The 20,174-nt window shown below is 37.7% G+C and overlaps 1 protein-coding gene across 1 annotated transcript; it reads left to right on the plus strand.

Annotated features, from left to right (window-relative positions):
* Positions 1-217: 217 nt before the first annotated feature.
* On the plus strand, positions 218-20,082 carry fastkd1 (FAST kinase domains 1). The gene is made up of 15 exons (XM_067444515.1): positions 218-456; positions 1,639-2,071; positions 2,330-2,398; positions 3,267-3,392; positions 3,483-3,881; positions 6,650-6,760; positions 7,772-7,903; positions 11,792-12,278; positions 13,009-13,123; positions 13,211-13,339; positions 16,214-16,345; positions 16,761-16,874; positions 19,258-19,408; positions 19,487-19,601; positions 19,687-20,082. The coding sequence occupies exons 2-15, from the start codon at positions 1,737-1,739 to the stop codon at positions 19,777-19,779; spliced, it is 2,508 nt and encodes an 835-aa protein (XP_067300616.1). The 5' UTR covers positions 218-456; positions 1,639-1,736; the 3' UTR covers positions 19,780-20,082.
* Positions 20,083-20,174: the final 92 nt, after the last annotated feature.

Raw genomic sequence — 20,174 nt, forward strand, 5'->3', positions numbered from 1 at the left:
AAAGAAAAAAGATTTGTATGTATTCATTTGTTCATGATAATGATTTACTTGTGTAATTATTTCATTAATATTTTAATAATTAATACATGTTTATATCATTTATATTCATTATGGTTTCACTCTTTTCTTGTCCAATAAATGTGAATCTTATATCACATGGTGAGACTTTTATTTTGACACACACCGTGACTTTTGGCTGTGCGCTTCATTAAACAGGAAGCCAGTAAGAGCATTGACCATGACAGCCTCATTTCTCCCTTTTCTGTTCACTTGGTTGATAAAACATTGTTCTTACATGCACGTTAAGCATCTGTGTGAAATATACGAGCCGTAGTGTGCACCTCTGGGGCTGTAAGCCTCTCTGACCACATCTGTCCTCTAACACGTGTTCTGCAGCAGCACAGGACACTCATGCTGTGTGTTACATATGTGTTATGGCATGGCAGCTTGAAGAAGGTACTGTGAAGCTCTCTTATTCAGGTTTATTCATATAGCACATTATCCTGTCCAACACATCTGCTGCTGTCAGCTGGATCTGACTTTTGGTGTTAAGAATTAACTTTTAAGTATATGTTTGTTAGTTGACTTTCTAGGAGTGATTAGACGAGTGTCTAAAGTGATGTCAAAATGAAAATGTATTAACTTAGTGCTAAGGCAAAGCAAGAGACTTGATTTGAGATTATTCATGATAATAAAACAGATGACATGCATTGCATTCATGCACATTTATATGTATATATATATATATATATATATATATATATATATATATATATATATATATCAGTTATCATCAATGTTGGAAATAGTTATGTTGCTTAATATTTTTTGAAACCTGTAATACTTTTTATAGGATTCATTGATAAATAAAAATGTAAAAAGAATAGCATTTATTTAAAATATATATCTTTTCTAACAGTATAAATCCCTTTTTTTTTAAATCAATTTAACACATCCTTGCTGAATATATATATATATATATATATATATATATATATATATATATATATATATATATATATATATATATATATAAAAAATATATTTTTATAATTTAAATAATAAAAATAATTAAAAAATGTTATTATTATAATTATATTATATATAATTAACTGGTCATCCTTTATTATATATATTATATAATATATATTAGGGGTGTAATTCTTATTTTATTATTTTATTATTGATATTATGCACAATACATATTGTCACTATCCATGATACATATTGTTGCATTTTTTGTATTGTGATATATTATGACATGATATATTGTTATTTATGAATGTGTTTGTCTCTCATATAGCATATATGACTTCCAGTAAACTCACACACATATATTTTCAATTCTGCAACATTAAATATAATACATAGATAATAAAAAATATAAATAATAATATACCCTATATATTTATAGTAGTTATTATGAATTTACTAAAAGAATACAGTGGATTGCAGTTTTAATTGCTTTCTGTAGGAGCTGAAATAAATGCAGAATGTACAGTGAGGTCCACTAGTTAAAATTAAAAAAAATTGTTACATGAAAAAGATTTTAATGAGCATAATATTTTGAGTGGACAATTTGCATGCAATTTATAATGTCTTAGTGTTTGATATTTCTCTCTTTTGCTTTAATAACAGCGGCGCTCTAGCTGAGATGGGCAAAACTTGATCTGATTCTCCGGTGCGCCTGCTCTCTCTAGTATGTGGAGTGACTCCTGACGGCGTCGTCCTCTGCCATGTTTCGGCTCCGATCGCTTCGGGTATGTTCCCGAAGGCTGTTTCACAGTGGAGTCGTCAGCCGAGACCAGCTTCTAGACCAGCTCCAGACGAGCTCTGCGGAGGACCAGCTGTTCGACGTGGTGGGCCGGAACAAAGCCAAGCTGTCCGTCAACCATGTGAGCTGTGCTATTGGACTGCTGTGGCAGTTTCAAAGGGAGCGGCCGCAGATGCTCAGGACATTTGAGTTCGTCCAGAATCACCCGCAGTTCATGACGCTTCGAGTTCTGGCTGAAAACAAGATCAGCCTCATGGATGACAGTTCAGTGGTGGAAATGCTTTATGATGTGCTCAGGTACAGCATGAAGTGAAAGCTCTGTTACGTAACCTAGTGTGTAGCCTAGCTAGATAATGTTTTAAGTTATTAAACACTACCGGTCAGAAGTTTGGAATAAGGTCACTGAGGTTATATTGCAGATAGGATGCTCCTTTTCTAGGCATCTCTTTAGGTTCTGGAACAGAGCTGCTGTCTAAACTACACTGTATATATGGTCTCCTAATTAAATCTTTGGGAATCTAGCCCTATTTTAACTGCATTTGTCTTGTTTTGCAGGCTTAAAGTAGAACATCACGACTCTCTTGTGCAGCAGTTGGTGACAGAGGCTTGGAACAGACTGGAGAGGTACATGACAGAGCTCATAAATTCAACCACTTCAGTGAGAGTTTGGTGATTTCAGTGACATGAGCAACAGTGCCCATCTACTTTTTCAGCAACCATGGTTCTGGAAGTATTTGTCACATTCCTTTTTTCCATAGGGATTTTAAAAAGTCTTTGTTAAAAAGTTATAAACCAAACCATTCAGCTATGAGGTGAATCACAACATTTAAAACTTTGATTTCAAGCAGAAAAGTATTGGAAAATTTAACAGAAAGAAAAAGGTACATTGCAAATGACATAATTGAAATAAAAGGATTGAAAAATATTACTCTATTGATTTACAGGTGTGTATATGTGTTGTATGTGTACGTATATGCGCATACATTGCATTAAATGTAAGTGCTAATCCTTTAAGGGAAATTAAATAAATATATGCACATATATAAATACAATGATAAAATATTCTCAAAATAGACATATATTCTATATAAATAAACATAAAATATATATAAAAAATTGAATTCACATATATAAAATAAATAAATGTAAAATACAATATATTTTTATTAAAAAGTGTGTGTGTGTGCGTGTGTAAATTAATATATTCTATACCATCGATTAACAGCTTTGAAGATCTGATTAGGTCTGTCTTTAAAAATGTATAAGATATTGTTTAAAATAAATCCTCTATGGAGAAAATGAATGTGATTTTTTTTTTTAAATCCTGGAACCTGACTGAGCACTCTTGCAGATGTGATGTGGAGCAACAATGTTTTAAAAAGTATAATTTTATGAAATGAGCAGCAATGTTCAATAGAAATGATTACAAGCAGCAAAATATGGCTCAGCGCCCATAAATGTCCCATAAAAGTGTGCTTTCTGTGCCATAAAGATTCCAGATGACAACACTTTCAAAGTTTGCGGTTTGTCTGAGTGATCAGTTCCTGCAGCACAGCCCTCTGATGGGTCAGATTACTCAAATAGTGAGTCAGAGACTGGACTCCATTCAAGACGCCAGGTTTGTTTTTAACCAACAAGCACCTTAAAAGTGTAGTGCACCCGGAAATAAATGTATTTACACATCTATGTACCTCCTCCATCTTTCCAGAGTGCTCACACCCTTAATGATCAGTATTTTTGCCCTGGTGTCGCCACAACTGCGGGATGCACTGCTTAAAAAAGCAGACACCCTTTTGGACAAAATGGACCGGTTTCACTTCAACAACCCCAGAAGGGTGGTGCAGTTCCTCCGAAACACCAGGTATTTCCACCGACCCCTGCTGGAGAAATGCAACCAGCTTCTCCTGCAGAACGTCGCCCATCTGGACACAGAGCACATCAGCATCATTCTGGGACTGTATCAGTCGATGCAGTACAATAACTGTGATTTCCGACTGGCTGCGAAACAGAGACTCGTAGAGTTGGTGGACACGAGCACTGATCCTGCCACCTTTACCAAACTCTTTGCTTCTCTTGGACCAATGGCAGGGCAAGGTGTCAGAGAAGGGTAAGCTAGGGAAAGTATCCCTTATTTGTTTAATTACTATTGTTTTATATCAGTGTTATCTACAGTGGGGTAAACAAATATTTAGTCAGCCACCAATTGTGCAAGTTATCCCACTTAAAAAGATGAGAGCTCTGTAATTTTCATTACGGGTACACTTCAACAAAAAAATCCAGAAAATCACATTGTCTGATTTTTAAAGAATTTATTTGCAAATTATGGTGGAAAATAAGTATTAAATAATAACACTTTTTTTTTGCCCCACTGTATATAATATGGAAGCTTACTTCTGCCATCAAATAAAAATAAGGTATACTTTTATCTCACAATTCTGTGCAAATGCTAGGTTACAGTATTTCTGACTTTATTTCTCATATGTGACCCTGGAGCACAAAACCAGTAATAAGTCGCAAGGGTATATTTGTGGCAATATCCAACAATATATTGTATGGATCAAAGTAATCGATTTTACTTTTATGCTGTAATGACAATGACTTATGAGTTTAATGTCTCGGGGAATAATTAACTCAAAAGGGATTTAATATTCAATATTCATGAATTTATGAATATAATTTGCTAGTCGTTCATTACGTATTAAAATTTTCCGATAGGGAAAATTGTTTAATTAAATACAAGTAACCCTTTACGGAATTGCTTGAAATTATCCTACTAAGTTTGTCCTGCAAATTAGTTATAGACTTTTCAAATCAATTCTCAATAAAGGGATTACTGCTTTACGAGCGCATAAGAAACATTAACTTTACTGATCAGGACAAGTTCAATATTTCAAATGGTCATACAGTTTAATTTACTAACATAGTAGCATAAGCAGTTAGGTAACGTTAGATCACAAGTTTCATTGACTTTGTGTATGTGGGAGAACAACAGACCCAACTCATTAAATGTCTTTTGGAGGTTTAATAAACACAGACTAAAAATAACACTACGATTCACACAGAAAGTACACACTAAATATGCATCAAGAGAGTAGAAATATAGATATTAACGAAAGAATACATAAAAGAGAATAATGAATAGACTGAAATTAGAGAGAGATAAAAGAGAGAAAGAAAGAGATGGGACAAAGAATTAGGGATAAGAAGCAGCTTTCCTTCAGTTCATCAAATACAACCTTCACGGAGTTAACTTGTCCCAACGGGAAAATAACACACCCTCTTAACAGCAGTTTGAATTTGGAAGATAAGAATACTTGCTCTAGTTATGGCTTCTCGCGTGTGTGCGTGTGTTCCGAGTTCAAATGCCCTGCGTGTCCGGCGGTTCTTCCCGAGGTCGAGAGGGAGCGGCTGGTTGCTTTCTCAGAGACGCTCTGTGTCCTCCTTCTGAAGAATGCCCTTGGGGCTAGTAAGTTGATGACTCAGTAGGGAAGCGAGGAGAACCAGGGAAGAGGGGAAGAGAGGAAGAGCTGGGGCCTGCATTGGTGGCCTGGCTTAAGGCCAGGCACCGTGGCGTTGGTTCCGCCAGAGAGAGAAGAGAAGCGAAGTAAGAGATTTTCAGAAGAGGAGCGATTGTGGTCTCCACTGGTCTTTTAAGACAATTAATCCACGCCCCCTTCTGGGTAGTCTACCCAATCCAGAGGGTGAATTCTGAGCGGGAAAAGTTCTCTTTGTCTTGGTTTACGACCTACTTTGCATGTTTCTGAGGTGTCGTAAAGGGGTGTTGATTTTGTATGGTTTTACTCCCAAGTTTGCTAAACATATTAATGATACATTTCATAATCCCATTTGGTGCATCGTTGAGTAAGTCAAAGAAATAGGAATATTTAGATATCAAACACCTTATGGCTGGGAGATATTAAAGCAGAGATACATTCTTATACAGAAATACAAGCATTTAAAATAAACTTACATTGTTTCTACCCCATGATTGAGTAGGCATGAGTCAAGGAGCATGCATATATGAGGTTACCTGAATTAGTAAATTGTTAAGACAAAGACAAAAAGATGCAAAATACCATACAGAAGAAACATTTTACAAGACAGTTATGTGTTTACATATAATGTCCTGGGGTGCATGTTCATTTATAGATGGTTTGTCTATAATTTGAGTTAAAAGCGTGTGTCTTACAAACTTTAACTCTCTGTGTATGGAACTTTTCATGTGGCCAAATTCTTTTGGGCCATAAAACTTCTTATCAGATGGTTTCCAGGGTAACGGAGAATCTTTCTCTGTTGTGTTGGGGGAAGGTCTGTTACTAAGCACAAAGCATTCAAAACATATTTGTTAAATGTAACTGGCGATTGTGTGTTTGATTCGCCTGAGTCGCTACAATGCCAAGAATCATTAATATATTAAGTAAAAATCAAGTTTCCATGAAGATATTTTGTAAATTTCCTACTGTAAATATATAAAATGTATTATTAGTAGTAATATCCATTGCTAAAGACATCATTTGGACAACTTTAAAGGTGATTTTCTCAATATTTAGACTTTATTGCACCCTCAGATTCCAGATTTTCAAATAGTTTTATCTCTGTCAAATATTGTCCTGACAAACAATACATCAATGGAAAGCTTATTTATTCAGTATTCAGTTTCAATCAATTGACCTTATAACTGTTTTTTGAGGTCCAGGGACACATATATTTATATATTGTTGACTTTGGACCTTAGTTCTGTCCTTAGGTGTCTGTATAAAGGATTGCTACAGTGACTGTATTTTCCCTGTCATTTTTTCTATAGGGATTTCATTTAAAGTGTTTCATGCCATGAACCACCAGGCCATCTATTGATTTGTTTGATTGGTTTTCCAGGTTAGAGAGTACTGCGCTGCTATTGGCTGATGAGCTAAATCCCCAGCAGGCTTTAGTAGTGGTGGAGACGATGGATGAGATTCATTGCAGGAACCTTCAGTTGATAAACAAGTAAGACGAGTAATCTGCATTGCCACATCTCAGAACCTCACAGACAAATAATTATCACAGTTAGGGTTAGGTGGCGTGATTCAATTCTTATGTTACTGCACTAATTTTGTTTAATGGTACACTATGGTTCAAAAGTTTGGGGTCAGTGTTTTTTTTTAAATATATATAAACATTTTTCAGTAAAGATGCATTAAATTGATCAAAGTGACAATAAAGACATTTATATTGTTACAAAAGGACTAATGATGCTGAAATTCAGCTTTGCTATCATAGAAATAAATTACATTTTAAGCTTATTATTTTTCCAAATATTACTGTTTTTACTATATTTTGTTTAAATAAATGCAGCTTTGGTAAGAATAAGAGATGTTAAAAATGTAAACAATTTTTTTATGATATCAAACTTTTGAATGGTATTGTGTATAAACAGATGTGTATATATACACATATGCATAAAAAGTGCACTTTTTGAACACACACACACACACACACACACACACACACACACACACACACACACACACACACACACACACACACACACACACACACACACACACACACACACTGCCTGACCCAAAAAAAAGTTGCTGTTTGTATTTAAATAGGCAAATGCTTAAGAAATGATTGGATCATTATTGCAGTGATAATTATGTTTCTAGCATGCTTCATGTTTGGCAACAGTTCTAACCCTAAACCCTGGAGTGTTTAGCTTTTCATTTCTTAAAAAACCATGTGATGCAATGTCAAGATTTATCTGCTCAAACTGCAAGAATGGTTGGGAGGGAGCATGAAGACTCATTCTCACTCATGAATTGGAGCTTAAATTTATTGAAAGTCTTTGGGATGTGCTGGAGGAGACTTTACGGAGTGCTGGGCTCTTATGTTGTCAATACTACATCTTTAACAAAAATGATGTACCTCTTGATGGAAATAACTTTACAACATTTATTTCCATCAAGAGGTGCATCATTTTTGGGTCAAATGACCTTACCATGTCTTTTCTGACAGGATGGCAGCAATACTCTTCAAGAATCTGGAGACGTATCGGCCAGTGGAAATTGCTCGAATTACTCAATCTCTCATCCTGCTCCACTGCCAGAATCCCGAGATCTTCACCAGACTGAAAGCCAAACTGCTGCAGTGAGTTTCATAAACCAGAGAGAGGGCAATTAGTTCTCTCTGGTTAGGACAGTTCACACAGATTGTAAAATTCTCTAATTTCTCATCATTTCGTTTTGGATCATTTCGTAACGATCAGTGTGATTAAAAAAAATTTTTTTTTTTTTTTTTTTTTTTATGTTTTTGAAAGAAGTTTATTTTACTCACCAAAGTTCCATTAATTAAAAAAAAAGTTAATATTGCAAAATATTATTACAATTTAAAATATTAGACTTAAAGGTGCACTATGGAACTTTCCGTCCACTGGATGGCGCCTATTCAAAACAAATGCGTAGTTTAATGATGCAAAGTGTGAGCGCAGCATCTTGGGAGATGTGGTCTTCTCATCACAGCCGGTGGAAAATAGGACTCTGGCAGAAATCACGTTCATGCATGCGGTTATTAACGTTACTGTAGTCTAAAGCAGAGCAGGACCGAGTGTTATGGACCTGAGCAAAGCTGCTGGAGCGATTGTTAAACAAATACCCGCCTCATGAATACCGAGACTTTTATTATGAAGGGACGGGACACAGTCGCCGGGCGCCTGCACAGATCCGCTCTTCCGGTTATGATTATGAGGTAATGCTGCTCTGTTTATCATATTAGATACATTTAAGTGTGTTTAAAACGATGTTATGACGTTACTCCGTGCGTTCACTTGTTCACACTGCTAAGAGTAAAGCGCTCCTGCCAAATAAAAGCCGAAACCGAGGGTAGCGCAGATATGACGCAATTGACAGGCGACTCCCTCAAATGCAATGCTGAAATGTCCCTGTTCTTAGTTAAAATAGCAATTTTCTCACAATTTACAAATAGTTGGAAACATCTGGGATATTGCAGGTACTCAACTGAACAAAATATATAACACTGGCCTAGTGGTTTTTGAATATTTTACTGCAAAAATACTACATAGTGCACCTTTAAAATATTTTTTTTATGTGAAATATATTTTAAAAGTAAAATAATGTATTCCTGTGATCAAAGCTGAATTTTCAGCATCATTACTCCAGTCTTCAGTGTCACATGATCCTTCAGAAATCATTCTAATAATATAAATGTCTCTTTGCCAAATAAAACTGTTATTTTTTTATAGCTTATTGACAGTAGTGTATAAATAATATAAAGTCATGTTGTACTATTATGGTAACACTTTTAACATTTGTGTTAACTAAATTAATTAACATGAACTAACAATGAAGAATACTTCTAACCAGTGGCGTAACTTACTAATGATGGGCCCCAGTGCAGGCTAAGCAGTTAGCCCCCCCCCCCCAACAAAGCATATGTAACACTTTAGGGTCAGGTTTCATTTCTATATCAGGATATCGGTTGTTTATTATTATTTACAAATCAAATATTAATGGCTTATTCTGTGTCACCGTAGGGCCTACATCCCTTAATCATAAAAAAGACACTCTTTTATAATCAGTAAGATTCCAGATGAGAGTTATTTAGGGGGGTTCGGGGGCATGCTCCCCTGAGAAAATGTAGATTTCTAGGATCTACATATGTGTATTTTAAGATGTTCTGAAGGCCAAAAAAAGTAGATAACAATATTACTAGAGACTCATCAAGATGGACATGTTGACATAGGCTACTTTTTTTGTGGGTTTGTCCGTTCAAACGCAAGACTTGAAAGAGAACTCTATTTGCGCGCTGTGAGACTGCGCGCTTTCGGGATGAGTGCACAGAGACAGATGTTCTCATTCGCGTCTTCTGGCACTACACGCGGGTGATGATGGTGAAAATCAGGGGTGTTTCTATGATTATCATTTTAGGGGGGCTCAGCCCCCAGTGAGGTTAGGCCTGTAGAAAAAATGTTAACACTATTTAGTTCAGGGTCCAAATTGCGCTATTAACTAATAGCTTACAAACATGCATACCCCTAAGATATTGGCTGTTTATCATTACTTATAAAGCAAATATTAACACCTTACTGCATGGCCATACTGTACATGCATTAATCATACCCAATAATGTAGGCAGGTTTATAATCACCAAGATCCCAAATGTTAGGGGGTTCTAACATGCTCCCCTGAGAAAATTTTGATTTCTATGATCTACATATGAGCATTTTAAGAAGTTCTTTTAAGATAATCTACTTACTTAATTTACTATTTATCAAAGTTTTAAGTTTATTAAAATCACAATATGAACACATTCAATACTAATCTTATGCCCAATACAGGCTGAAAAAGCTGAGTTAAAAAAAAAATATATATATTTATTGAATGTTAAAAATAGAATTATATTAATTTACAATATATACACATTTATTATTAATCTTATGCCTAATCTGATGAAAATGGCTTTGTTAATATTTCTTGTTCGTTAATTAGGCCTACATTATGAATCACATAGGCATATTTCCAGTTAAAAATGTCTAAAAATTAGACACAACAAGTTTATTCATTCGCCTAAATATTTTTTTCTTTTGATTAACATTTCTGACTTAAAGCAGCAGCTGTCAAACATGAATGTTTAGTTTAGCTGCATTTACTTGACGTCGAGTTGCGCTCCTAAAAAAAAATTTGCGCTCAGCCTCAGCAGTTTCTGTGTGACCATAAAGCCCGCCTTCTCTGATTTGATTGGTTTTATCAAATATTTTGACATTGACGAGCGGTGACAGACCAATGACGATTTACACACACACACACACACACACACGCCTCTGCTTCTGACGTGCGCTGCGCTCTGCTCAGAGCCGCTACGGATTGGAGAGACAGGCTAAAAAACGGGACGAAGCCCACATTTCGGACGTATTGTTTCGGTGATGAAAGTCTTTCGGCCAAGAATGCACCGAGAGAATGCACATGGTCCATTTTCGCCCGAATATTTGATGCATCCCTAATTAAAATAATTATTAATAATAATAATAAATTATATAATGGGCTATTATTTAAACATAAATATGAAACTAAATAGGCTACGGTTTCTTTAACCCTCTGGCTGAAGAACGCACGTAGGCCTATCGGCTGTTTTTTCCCCCTCACGAGTCATGACGGGGGATAGCCTATAACTCGCAATACTCCGTAATTTTTGGCCATACAGATAAATGTGAGACATAATTATAAATATTAATTGTCCACTTTTATTTGTGTACACTCACATAACAACAAAACTTTGTGCTTTAGTAAAATAAATAAAAAAGGTGCGCTTTCTATCTGCGAGAATCTGAAACTCGGTGAATACATGACAAACATGAAACATACGCCTAAAGAAAACTTGAAATCGCTAGATTTAAATCAAATAATTCACATTTTATAGTGAATTGTGAAGCTCACTGGCATAGAGCGGAATATCTAGCGGATCGAGCGTCACGCAACTGTGCTCCGCTCACATGCTCTGATGAAAAAGGTGGTCACGTCAGTATATCCTAAGCGTGACGGTAGAGCGCGACAGCCGTGTGAAATCTGAAACCAGTGCTTTTCATTTGAAATGTGAGTGTCACAATATTCTGCGGAGTCACTTTGTCGCCATGGGCCAGTTTGCAATGTGGGCATGGGCCCGTGTGCGCTGCGGGCCCCCCTGCCGCACGGGCCCCAGTGCGGCTGCACTGCCTGCACTGTCTGTAGTTACGCCCCTGCTTCTAACAGAATCTATTCATATTAATTTCAACATTTACTAATTTATTTTTTAATCAAATGTTGTATCTCTTACATTAGGTAATGCACTTTATACTAACATGAACTATATATAATTGTATTGTTATTTACTAACAGACTAATAAATTCTGTAGAAAATACAATGCCCGTTGTTAGTTCATTTTAGCACATGCATTATATAATGTTAAAATAAAGGATAAGCACTATTGAAGTATCTTATTTAACAAATTTATGTTTATATCTTTCACTTGATCGTCACTCATAGTTTCCTGCAGGGCAGTGTGTACCCGTACGAGGTGACCATGCTCACCAGGGTTCTGTCCATGCTTCCTTCCCGCCATCTTGACGAGGGCGTCCTTTCCCGGGTGGAAGCCGTGCTCCCGCAGTGCAACCTGAACGACCTCAACACTTACGCCGTAGTCGTCGCCAAGTGGATTCGCAACGACCCATCGTACCGGCACAACACCTCCAACAAATACGTTCGCCTGCTCCAGACCCTGAACCGCTGCGGACGGGATCGGCTGCACAGGTTGGAGCATCTGGACGTGGTGCTGGAGGAAGTGAAGTACCTGTCCGGGGAGTGGTTTGATGAGATGCTGCTGGAGGAGTCTATGCTCACCTTGCAGAGACTGCTTGACCAGCTATCCTGGACTAACCTGCATGAGGTGGCCGTTTATCTGACCAGGACTAACTACTACTGTGCCGCGCTGCTGGACCGCATCGCTAGTATGACGATTGAAAATATAGACAAGGTGGGAGTCGTTTGAATGCATTTTCACTTTAATCAATTTAATGTAATAATGTTGAATAAAAGTACTGATTTTCATCTTACTGATGAAAGTACTGATATTTTTATCTTACCTAAAACTATTATATGGTAGTTTATCACGATTATCACAAAGTGTTTTTATTTATTTTATTTTTATTTTATTTTATTATTTTTATTATTTTGTATATTTGTTTTTATAATGTTTTAGTATTGTGTATGTATAATTTGTATTAATATTTTGAATTAGCTTATATTTTCAGCCTCCTTTATTTTAGTTTGTTTTATTTTTATTTAACTTCAACTTTTTATTTCAGTTTTAGTCATTTTAGTACTTTAGTGAAATAATTAAACTTTTCAGTTTGTTGGCAATTAACATTTATAGTTTTTCATCTATTGTTTATATTTTATTTTCGTTTTATTTTAATTAAATAAAATTCTGTTGAATAGTTTTAGTTAACAATAACAACACTTGTCACCAATGTAAGTATTATTCAAATTCTGGTGCTCAAAATTTATTTTATAAAAATGTCCTTTAGAAATATCATTAATTTCACTGTAGAGAAAAATACATCAGTGATAACATATGAAGATTTCAGCACAGATGAGCAAATGCTAATTTGCTGCTCAATAAACATTTCTTCTTATTATTAATAAGCCAAATACATTAGAACGATCTGTTCTAAAATAAGTGTATGTCTGTCTCTTCCGATCAGACTCATTACTCTGCAACATATGCCACTTTGCTGCCTTTTGCTGTGCTAAATTATGACCCACCAATGGCGGAGGAGTTTTTTGATGCCTGCATTCGACATTTTACACCATATATTAGTAAGATCCTTCTACTGTCCATCTATGAATAATTTGTTTCCAAACTTCAAGCCGTAAATTCCAACCTGTTTTTGCTGATTGAGACAGGTTCCTTTGACCCTCACCTGCTGGTTCTCTTGGCGTACGCACTGGCTTTGGCTGATTATTTCCCAGAGGAGGTGATCAGAGAGATTTTCAACGTGGACTTTCTTGCAAAGTTGGATGCCCATCTGGAAAGTATGTAAATTTTAAAGATGATATTATAACATGTAACTTAAAGGTCTGAAAGAGAAATCTGCATAAATGGCCATGAATGAAAGCTTTAGTTAAAGGTCCCGTTCTTCGCGATCCCATCTTTCAAACTTTAGTTAGTGTGTAATGTTGCTGTTAGAGCATAAATAATACCTGTAAAATCAAACCTCAAAGTTCAATGCCAAGCGAGATATTTTATTTAACAGAAGTTCCCTTTCAAAGCCTACAGCGAACGGCCGGTTTGGACTACAGCAGGAAGTGTTCAAGTTCAAGTTCAAGTCTGCTTTATTGTCAATTTCCACATGTACAGTACATACATACAGAGAATCGAAATTGCGTTACTCTCAGACCCCGGTGCATACAGATGACATTCACATTAAAGCCTACAAAATAACTAGATCAAATATAAAATATAAAAGGTGAGTATAACTATACAATAAGGGAATGATAAAAAAAGACATATTATAAAATTTAAAATAGAGTTAAATAAAGCAGCGCAAGGCAAATAACAGATATAGTGCAAATCAGTGAAGTGAACAACAGTGCAGTGAAGTTTTTAGTGCAACTTATTAAATATCATATGTCTGATTAAAGTGACAAGTGATAAAGAGCAGTTATTTAACTGACTGATGAGGTAGTGGAATGACGTCAGGTCCATGCGGAATGAGGTAGTGAGCAGAGAATGCTGCACAAGTGACTAGTGCATGTCATCATATAAGTAGTGGGGGGGTTCATAGTTCAGTGGTGCCAGCAGAAGAAGCGGGGGGGGGGGGGGGGGGGCAGAATCGGGAGGGAGTTCAGCTTCCTGACGGCCTGGTGGATGAAGCTGTCCTTCAGTCTGCTGGTCCTGGCCTGGAGACTCCGCAGTCTCCTCCCTGATGGTAGCAGGCTGAAAAAGCTGTGTGATTGGTGAGTGGGATCACCTGTGATGCAGAGGGCTTTGCGGGTGAGACGTGTACCATAAAAGTCCTGGAGGGAGGGGAGAGAGACACCAATGATCTTCTCGGCTGCTCTCACTATGCGTTGCAGAGTCTTTCGGCAGGACGCGTTGCAGGCGCCATACCACACAGTGATGCAGCTCGACAGAATGCTCTCGATGGTGCCTCTGTAGAAGGTGTGCATGATGGGGGGTGGGGCTCTGGCTCTCCTCAGTTTGCGGAGGAAGTAGAGACGCTGTTGTGATTTCTTGGCCAGTGCTGCGGTTTTTTCAGTCCAGGAGAGGTCCTCTGTGATGTGCACACCCAGGAACTTGGTGCTGCTCACTCTCTCCACAGTCGCACCGTTGATGGTCAGAGGAATGTGCTGAGTGTGTGCTCTCCTGAAGTCAACAATAATCTCCTTCGTCTTCTCCACGTTCAGAGACAGATTGTTGTCACTGCACCACTTGGCCAGGCGGCTCACCTCACTCCTGTAGTTAGTCTCATCTTTTTTGCTAATGAGACCCACCACAGTCGTGTCATCTGCAAACTTGATAAAGAGGTTGGAGCTATGTGATGGTGTGCAGTCATGGGTGAGCAGAGTGAAGAGGAGGGGGCTCAGCACACATCCTTGGGGGGCCCCAGTGTTCAGTGTGATGGTGCTGGATGTGTTGTTGCCGACCTGTACTGCCTGAGGTCTTCCAGTCAGAAAGTCCAACAGCCAGTTGCACAGCGAAGTGTTGAGCCCCAGCTGGATCAGTTTGTAGATGAGCTGTTGAGGGATGATAGTGTTGAATGCTGAACTGAAGTCTATGAACAGCATTCTGACATATGAGTCCTTTTTGTCCAGATGGGTGAGTGCTGAGTAATGATGGGTGAGTGCAGGGATGTAATGACGTCACTAGAACCATTGTTGACTAACCCTCCGCCCACAAGAACATGCAAAAAAGGGGGCGTGGTCTTGTTCCACTCCCATATGGAGAAGAGCGCACATTCGGCGCTTGCATCTCCCCGTTATGGTAAGAGGCGGGACCTTTCCGGGCAAAGTGCGCTAAGCTGCTGTCCAATCACAACACGGAAAGCGCTGGCCCAATCAGAACTCGTTACGTATTTCTGAAGGAGGGACTTCACAGAACAAGGAAATCATCAGGCCGTTTTTAGGACAGAGAAAACAGCGCTGTACAGATAAGATAATTGTGTGGAAAAATACTTTTTTACACGCGAAACATGAGCTCATGTTATTTTGCACACTGTAAACATAATCAAGGCTTCAAAAACACATGAAAAACGGGACCTTTAAAATCGCAGAACGTAACAAGTTGCTTTTTTGTCACTGGAATTGTACATCCTATCCTAGGGGGGAAACTCTGAGTTAGATATTTCATTCCACAAGTGCAGTTGTTAAAAACAACATTCATTTAGTGCATGTTTAGTCACCTAACCGAAAGGACCCGTTCCAAAAATTAACAGTAGGGATATGTGTACACACACAGAACGACTCATTCCTGTATTTAAAGGTGTATGTAAGATTGTGGCCAAAACTGGTAGTGCAATCACTATCCCTTCTCCCCCTCCCCCCTGACTCGAGGTTGCCAGATAGGCGGCAGGAACCATTGTAGCTGCAGTTGTGGTAACTAGAGCAGATCTGGCAACCCGGATGTCCAAACACTACTGACTCGTGATTGGTCGATAGGTGGAGGGTGGAACTTCAGGCAAAAACATCAACATCAGTTGAGGGCTGCAACAACAACATTTAAATGACAATATCCTGACTAGACTACTGTTGTCAGTGATATAAGTATTTGAAATGAACATGATTTCTTAATGTCTAGTGACATATCAGGGCAATTTTATGATCAATTCAAATACATTTCTTACATACAGTTCCTCTAAGTGCGGCTGTCACTCTACAAGTGTGTTTTTTTCCCCCCACTGTTGACAGCCTTGCCGGATGCTCTGAACATGCGCATACGTCTCCGTCTGATGGAGCTGAATCGGGCTGTGTGTCTGGAGTGCCCTGAGTTCCAGGTGCCCTGGTTTCATGAGCGCTACTGTCAACAGCTGCATAAGAGAGGTGAGCACAACACGGATCCGTCTGCATTGTAGAAATACTGGAGTTGGAGAGCAGTTCTGAAAGCATTTGTGCTTGTTACACATTAATATTAATAATGGCTGGTCCATATAGCTAAAATAGTTTTTAAGCCATTTGATGACATTTGCACACTACTGTTCAAAAGTTTGGGGTCATGAAGATTTATTTTTATGTTTTGCTCAACAATCCTGCATTTATTTGATCAAAATGTGAAATATTTGACATATTTTATTTTAAATATTTTTTAATAATATGGATTTTTTTCAATCAAAGGAAGCATTGTTTCAACCAAGCAACAGTTGTGGTCAAATAGATTTAAATGTTTAATGTAAGAACTAACTTTTTTAATTGAAAAAATCTGGTTAAAGGTAATTGAAGCATGTTATTCTCACTGCAGCCAGCGGCTCCATTAGTCCACTTCAGCAGCAGGTCCATAAGATGCTCGGAGACGTCCTCGGTGGGATCAGTTGTGCTAAAGTCGGCGTGATAACTCCATACTTCTATACCGTCGGTGAGTTTTAAACTAGCTTTAAAACAGATCATTTTGATTAGTGCTTGACTGGTTTTCAGTGGCATGTTATAGTGCTGTCAAAATTGACCCAATTTGACTTCCTTTTCATCACAAATTCTTCTCAAAATCCTTATCTAAAATAGCTAGTCTATGGTTACAGTTTTTTTTTTTTATTATTATTGACAAAAATTACAATTTAATTACAATCAAAATAAGTCACTCAGAAACATAAGGTGTGAAATATTAATTCCCAACATTGTTGATGTAAAAGCACGTGGCCTATAGGAAAATTGACATCGTCACCCTTTATTCAGATATTATTAAAAAAAAAAAAACATTGCAAGCAGATTGTGTTGATGTACTTAGGGGGAAATTGTTTTATTTGTAAGAATTGCCCAACATGCCAAATTGTGCAGACATCATTTTTGGTCAGGCTGTCACACAAAGTAATTATGAATACATGCAAAACCAAGAGAGAATCAACAGAATATAAATGTTTTAGTGAGTGTATGCTTTTGTTTTTCTGTGCACTCAGATACCTTAAACAAGTTTAGTAATTTGTTGTTCTCTCATATTTAAAATATTTAATACCATAATTTGATGGTTTAATTCAAGTTGCAGGGTCATTAAAAACAAATACCCCCTCCAGACATCAGTTTTGGCTTTTATATAATTATAAAGGGAGAATAATTTTCTTTAGGTCTGACATGTATTTTAACTCAAAATACAGGGAGTGCAGAATTATTAGGCAAATGAGTATTTTGACCACTTCATCCTCGTTATGCATGTTGTCTTTCTCCAAGCTGTATAGGCTGGAAAGCCTACTACCAATTAAGCATATTAGGTGATGTGCATCTCTGTAATGAGAAGGGGTGTGGTCTAATGACATCAACACCCTATATCAGGCGTGCATAATTATTAGGCAACTTCCTTTCCTTTGGCAAAATGGGTCAAAAGAAGGACTTGACAGGCTCAGAAAAGTCAAAAATAGTGAGATATATTGCAGAGGGATGCAGCAGTCTTAAAATAGCCAAGCTTCTGAAGCGTGATCATCGAACAATCAAGCCATTCATTCAAAATAGTCAACAGGGTCGCAAGAAGCGTGTGGAAAAACCAAGGCGCAAAATAACTGCCTGTGAACTGAGAAAAGTCAAGCGTGCCGCTGCCAAGATGCCACTTGCCACCAGTTTGGCCATATTTCAGAGCTGCAACATCACTGGAGTGCCCAAAAGCACAAGGTGTGCAATACTCAGAGACATGGCCAAGGTAAGAAAGGCAGAAAGTCGACCACCACTGAACAAGACACACAAGCTGAAACGTCAAGACTGGGCCAAGAAATATCTCAAGACTGATTTTTCTAAGGTTTTATGGACTGATGAAATGAGAGTGAGTCTTGATGGGCCAGATGGATGGGCCCGTGGCTGGATTGGTAAAGGGCAGAGAGCTCCAGTCCGACTCAGACACCAGCAAGGTGGAGGTGGAGTACTGGTTTGGGCTGGTATCATCAAAGATGAGCTTGTGGGGCCTTTTCGGGTTGAGGATGGAGTCAAGCTCAACTCCCAGTCCTACTGCCAGTTTCTGGAAGACACCTTCTTCAAGCAGTGGTACAGGAAGAAGTCTGCATCCTTCAAGAAAAACATGATTTTCATGCAGGACAATGCTTCACAACACGCGTCCAAGTACTCCACAGCGTGGCTGGCAAGAAAGGGTATAAAAGAAGAAAATCTAATGATATGGCCTCCTTGTTCACCTGATCTGAACCCCATTGAGAACCTGTGGTCCGTCATCAAATGTGCGATTTACAAGGAGGGAAAACAGTACACCTCTCTGAACAGTGTCTGGGAGGCTGTGGTTGCTGCTGCACGCAATGTTGATGGTGAACAGATCAAAACACTGACAGAATCCATGGATGGCAGGCTTTTGAGTGTCTTTGCAAAGAAAGGTGGCTATATTGGTCACTGATTTGTTTTTGTTTGGTTTTTGAATGTCAGAAATGTATATTTGTGAATGTTGAGATGTTATATTGGTTTTACTGGTAAAAATAAATAATTGAAATGGGTATAAATTTGTTTTTTGTTAAGTTGCCTAATAATTATGCACAGTAATAGTCACCTGCACACACAGATATCCCCCTAAAATAGCTAAAACTAAAAACTAAAACTTCCAAAAAATATTCACCTTTGATATTAATGAGTTTTTTGTGTTCATTGAGAACATGGTTGTTGTTCTATAATAAAATTAATCCTCAAAAATACAACTTGCCTAATAATTCTGCACTCCCTGTATTTTTATTTTAGTCATTTGTTTTAACTGAAAAATACTATATATTTTTTCTATTTTCTTAATTGTTTCATTTTACAAACTGTAATGTGTTGGTCACCAGATTTTGAACTGGTGCTGGATCGGCATCTTCATCCGGTACCGTACAGCGAGCCGAGCCGGCTGCAGATCAGTGAGAACGGAAACGTTCACTGGCAGTCTGGATCTGGATCGGCAGACAGAGAGAGGACGGCGCTTCTTCCAGGAGCTCGCCGGTACGTCACGCTTCAGTGTGCAAAACAACACGTAAGATTCAGATGAATATAATCCTCCATGCTACTTCATCTCTCTAGCATCGTCTTGGATTTCTTGGACTCCAAATCCTTCTGCAAAAATTCCCGGCACATGAAAGGGGAGGCCATGATGAAGAAAAGACATCTGGAGATTTTAGGATATCATGTAATACAGGTCAGTAGAAAGACCAAATATTTCTAATGACATGCGTACTATACTATCTTCATGACAAAACTGTGTCCTTCGCTGATTTCTGCAGATTCCCCACTTTGAATGGAACTCTATGGAGCTTTCCACAGAGGATGCATGGAAAGAATATCTGAGGAAAAAAATATTTACAGAGTTACCCTGAGACATTATCGAAACTTTTCTTAAAACAGTGGACATTAAAACATGCCGTGCAATCACCGGGAGATACTAGGATTGAACATCAGGTTATCCTTCATTTGAGCTGCAAGTTGGCACTGCAATTTTATATGAATTGATCATTTTGTAATAAATAATGAAGATATAACTCTGGGACTCAATGCAACTATTTTCTTTCACAAGGAAGAAATGCATACCTGTTTGCCTTTTAATATGTATTTATTATGCATTTTATATAAAAGAGAAAAGAGATGTATATGGAAAAAACAAAGTAAATTTAATTTTGACATCCTTTGTATACATGTTTTCCTTAACTCCACCACATTTTACAACAGAACCCAACATGAATCTATATTTCAGGTCATTTTTATGCTTAAAGTC

This window comes from Pseudorasbora parva, chromosome 5 (assembly GCF_024679245.1).
Source record: "Pseudorasbora parva isolate DD20220531a chromosome 5, ASM2467924v1, whole genome shotgun sequence".
Taxonomy (NCBI): domain Eukaryota; kingdom Metazoa; phylum Chordata; class Actinopteri; order Cypriniformes; family Gobionidae; genus Pseudorasbora; species Pseudorasbora parva.

What these genes read in the sequence shown, in the direction of transcription:
- fastkd1 (XM_067444515.1), top strand. Translation starts at nt 1,737, where the DNA reads ATGTTTCGGCTCCGATCGCTTCGGGTATGTTCCCGAAGGCTGTTTCAC. An exon ending in CTGAAAGCCAAACTGCTGCA is followed by an intron (nt 7,904 to 11,791) that starts GTGAGTTTCATA and finishes CGTCACTCATAG; the next exon opens with TTTCCTGCAGGGCAGTGTGT. An exon ending in GTTGGATGCCCATCTGGAAA is followed by an intron (nt 13,340 to 16,213) that starts GTATGTAAATTT and finishes CACTGTTGACAG; the next exon opens with CCTTGCCGGATGCTCTGAAC.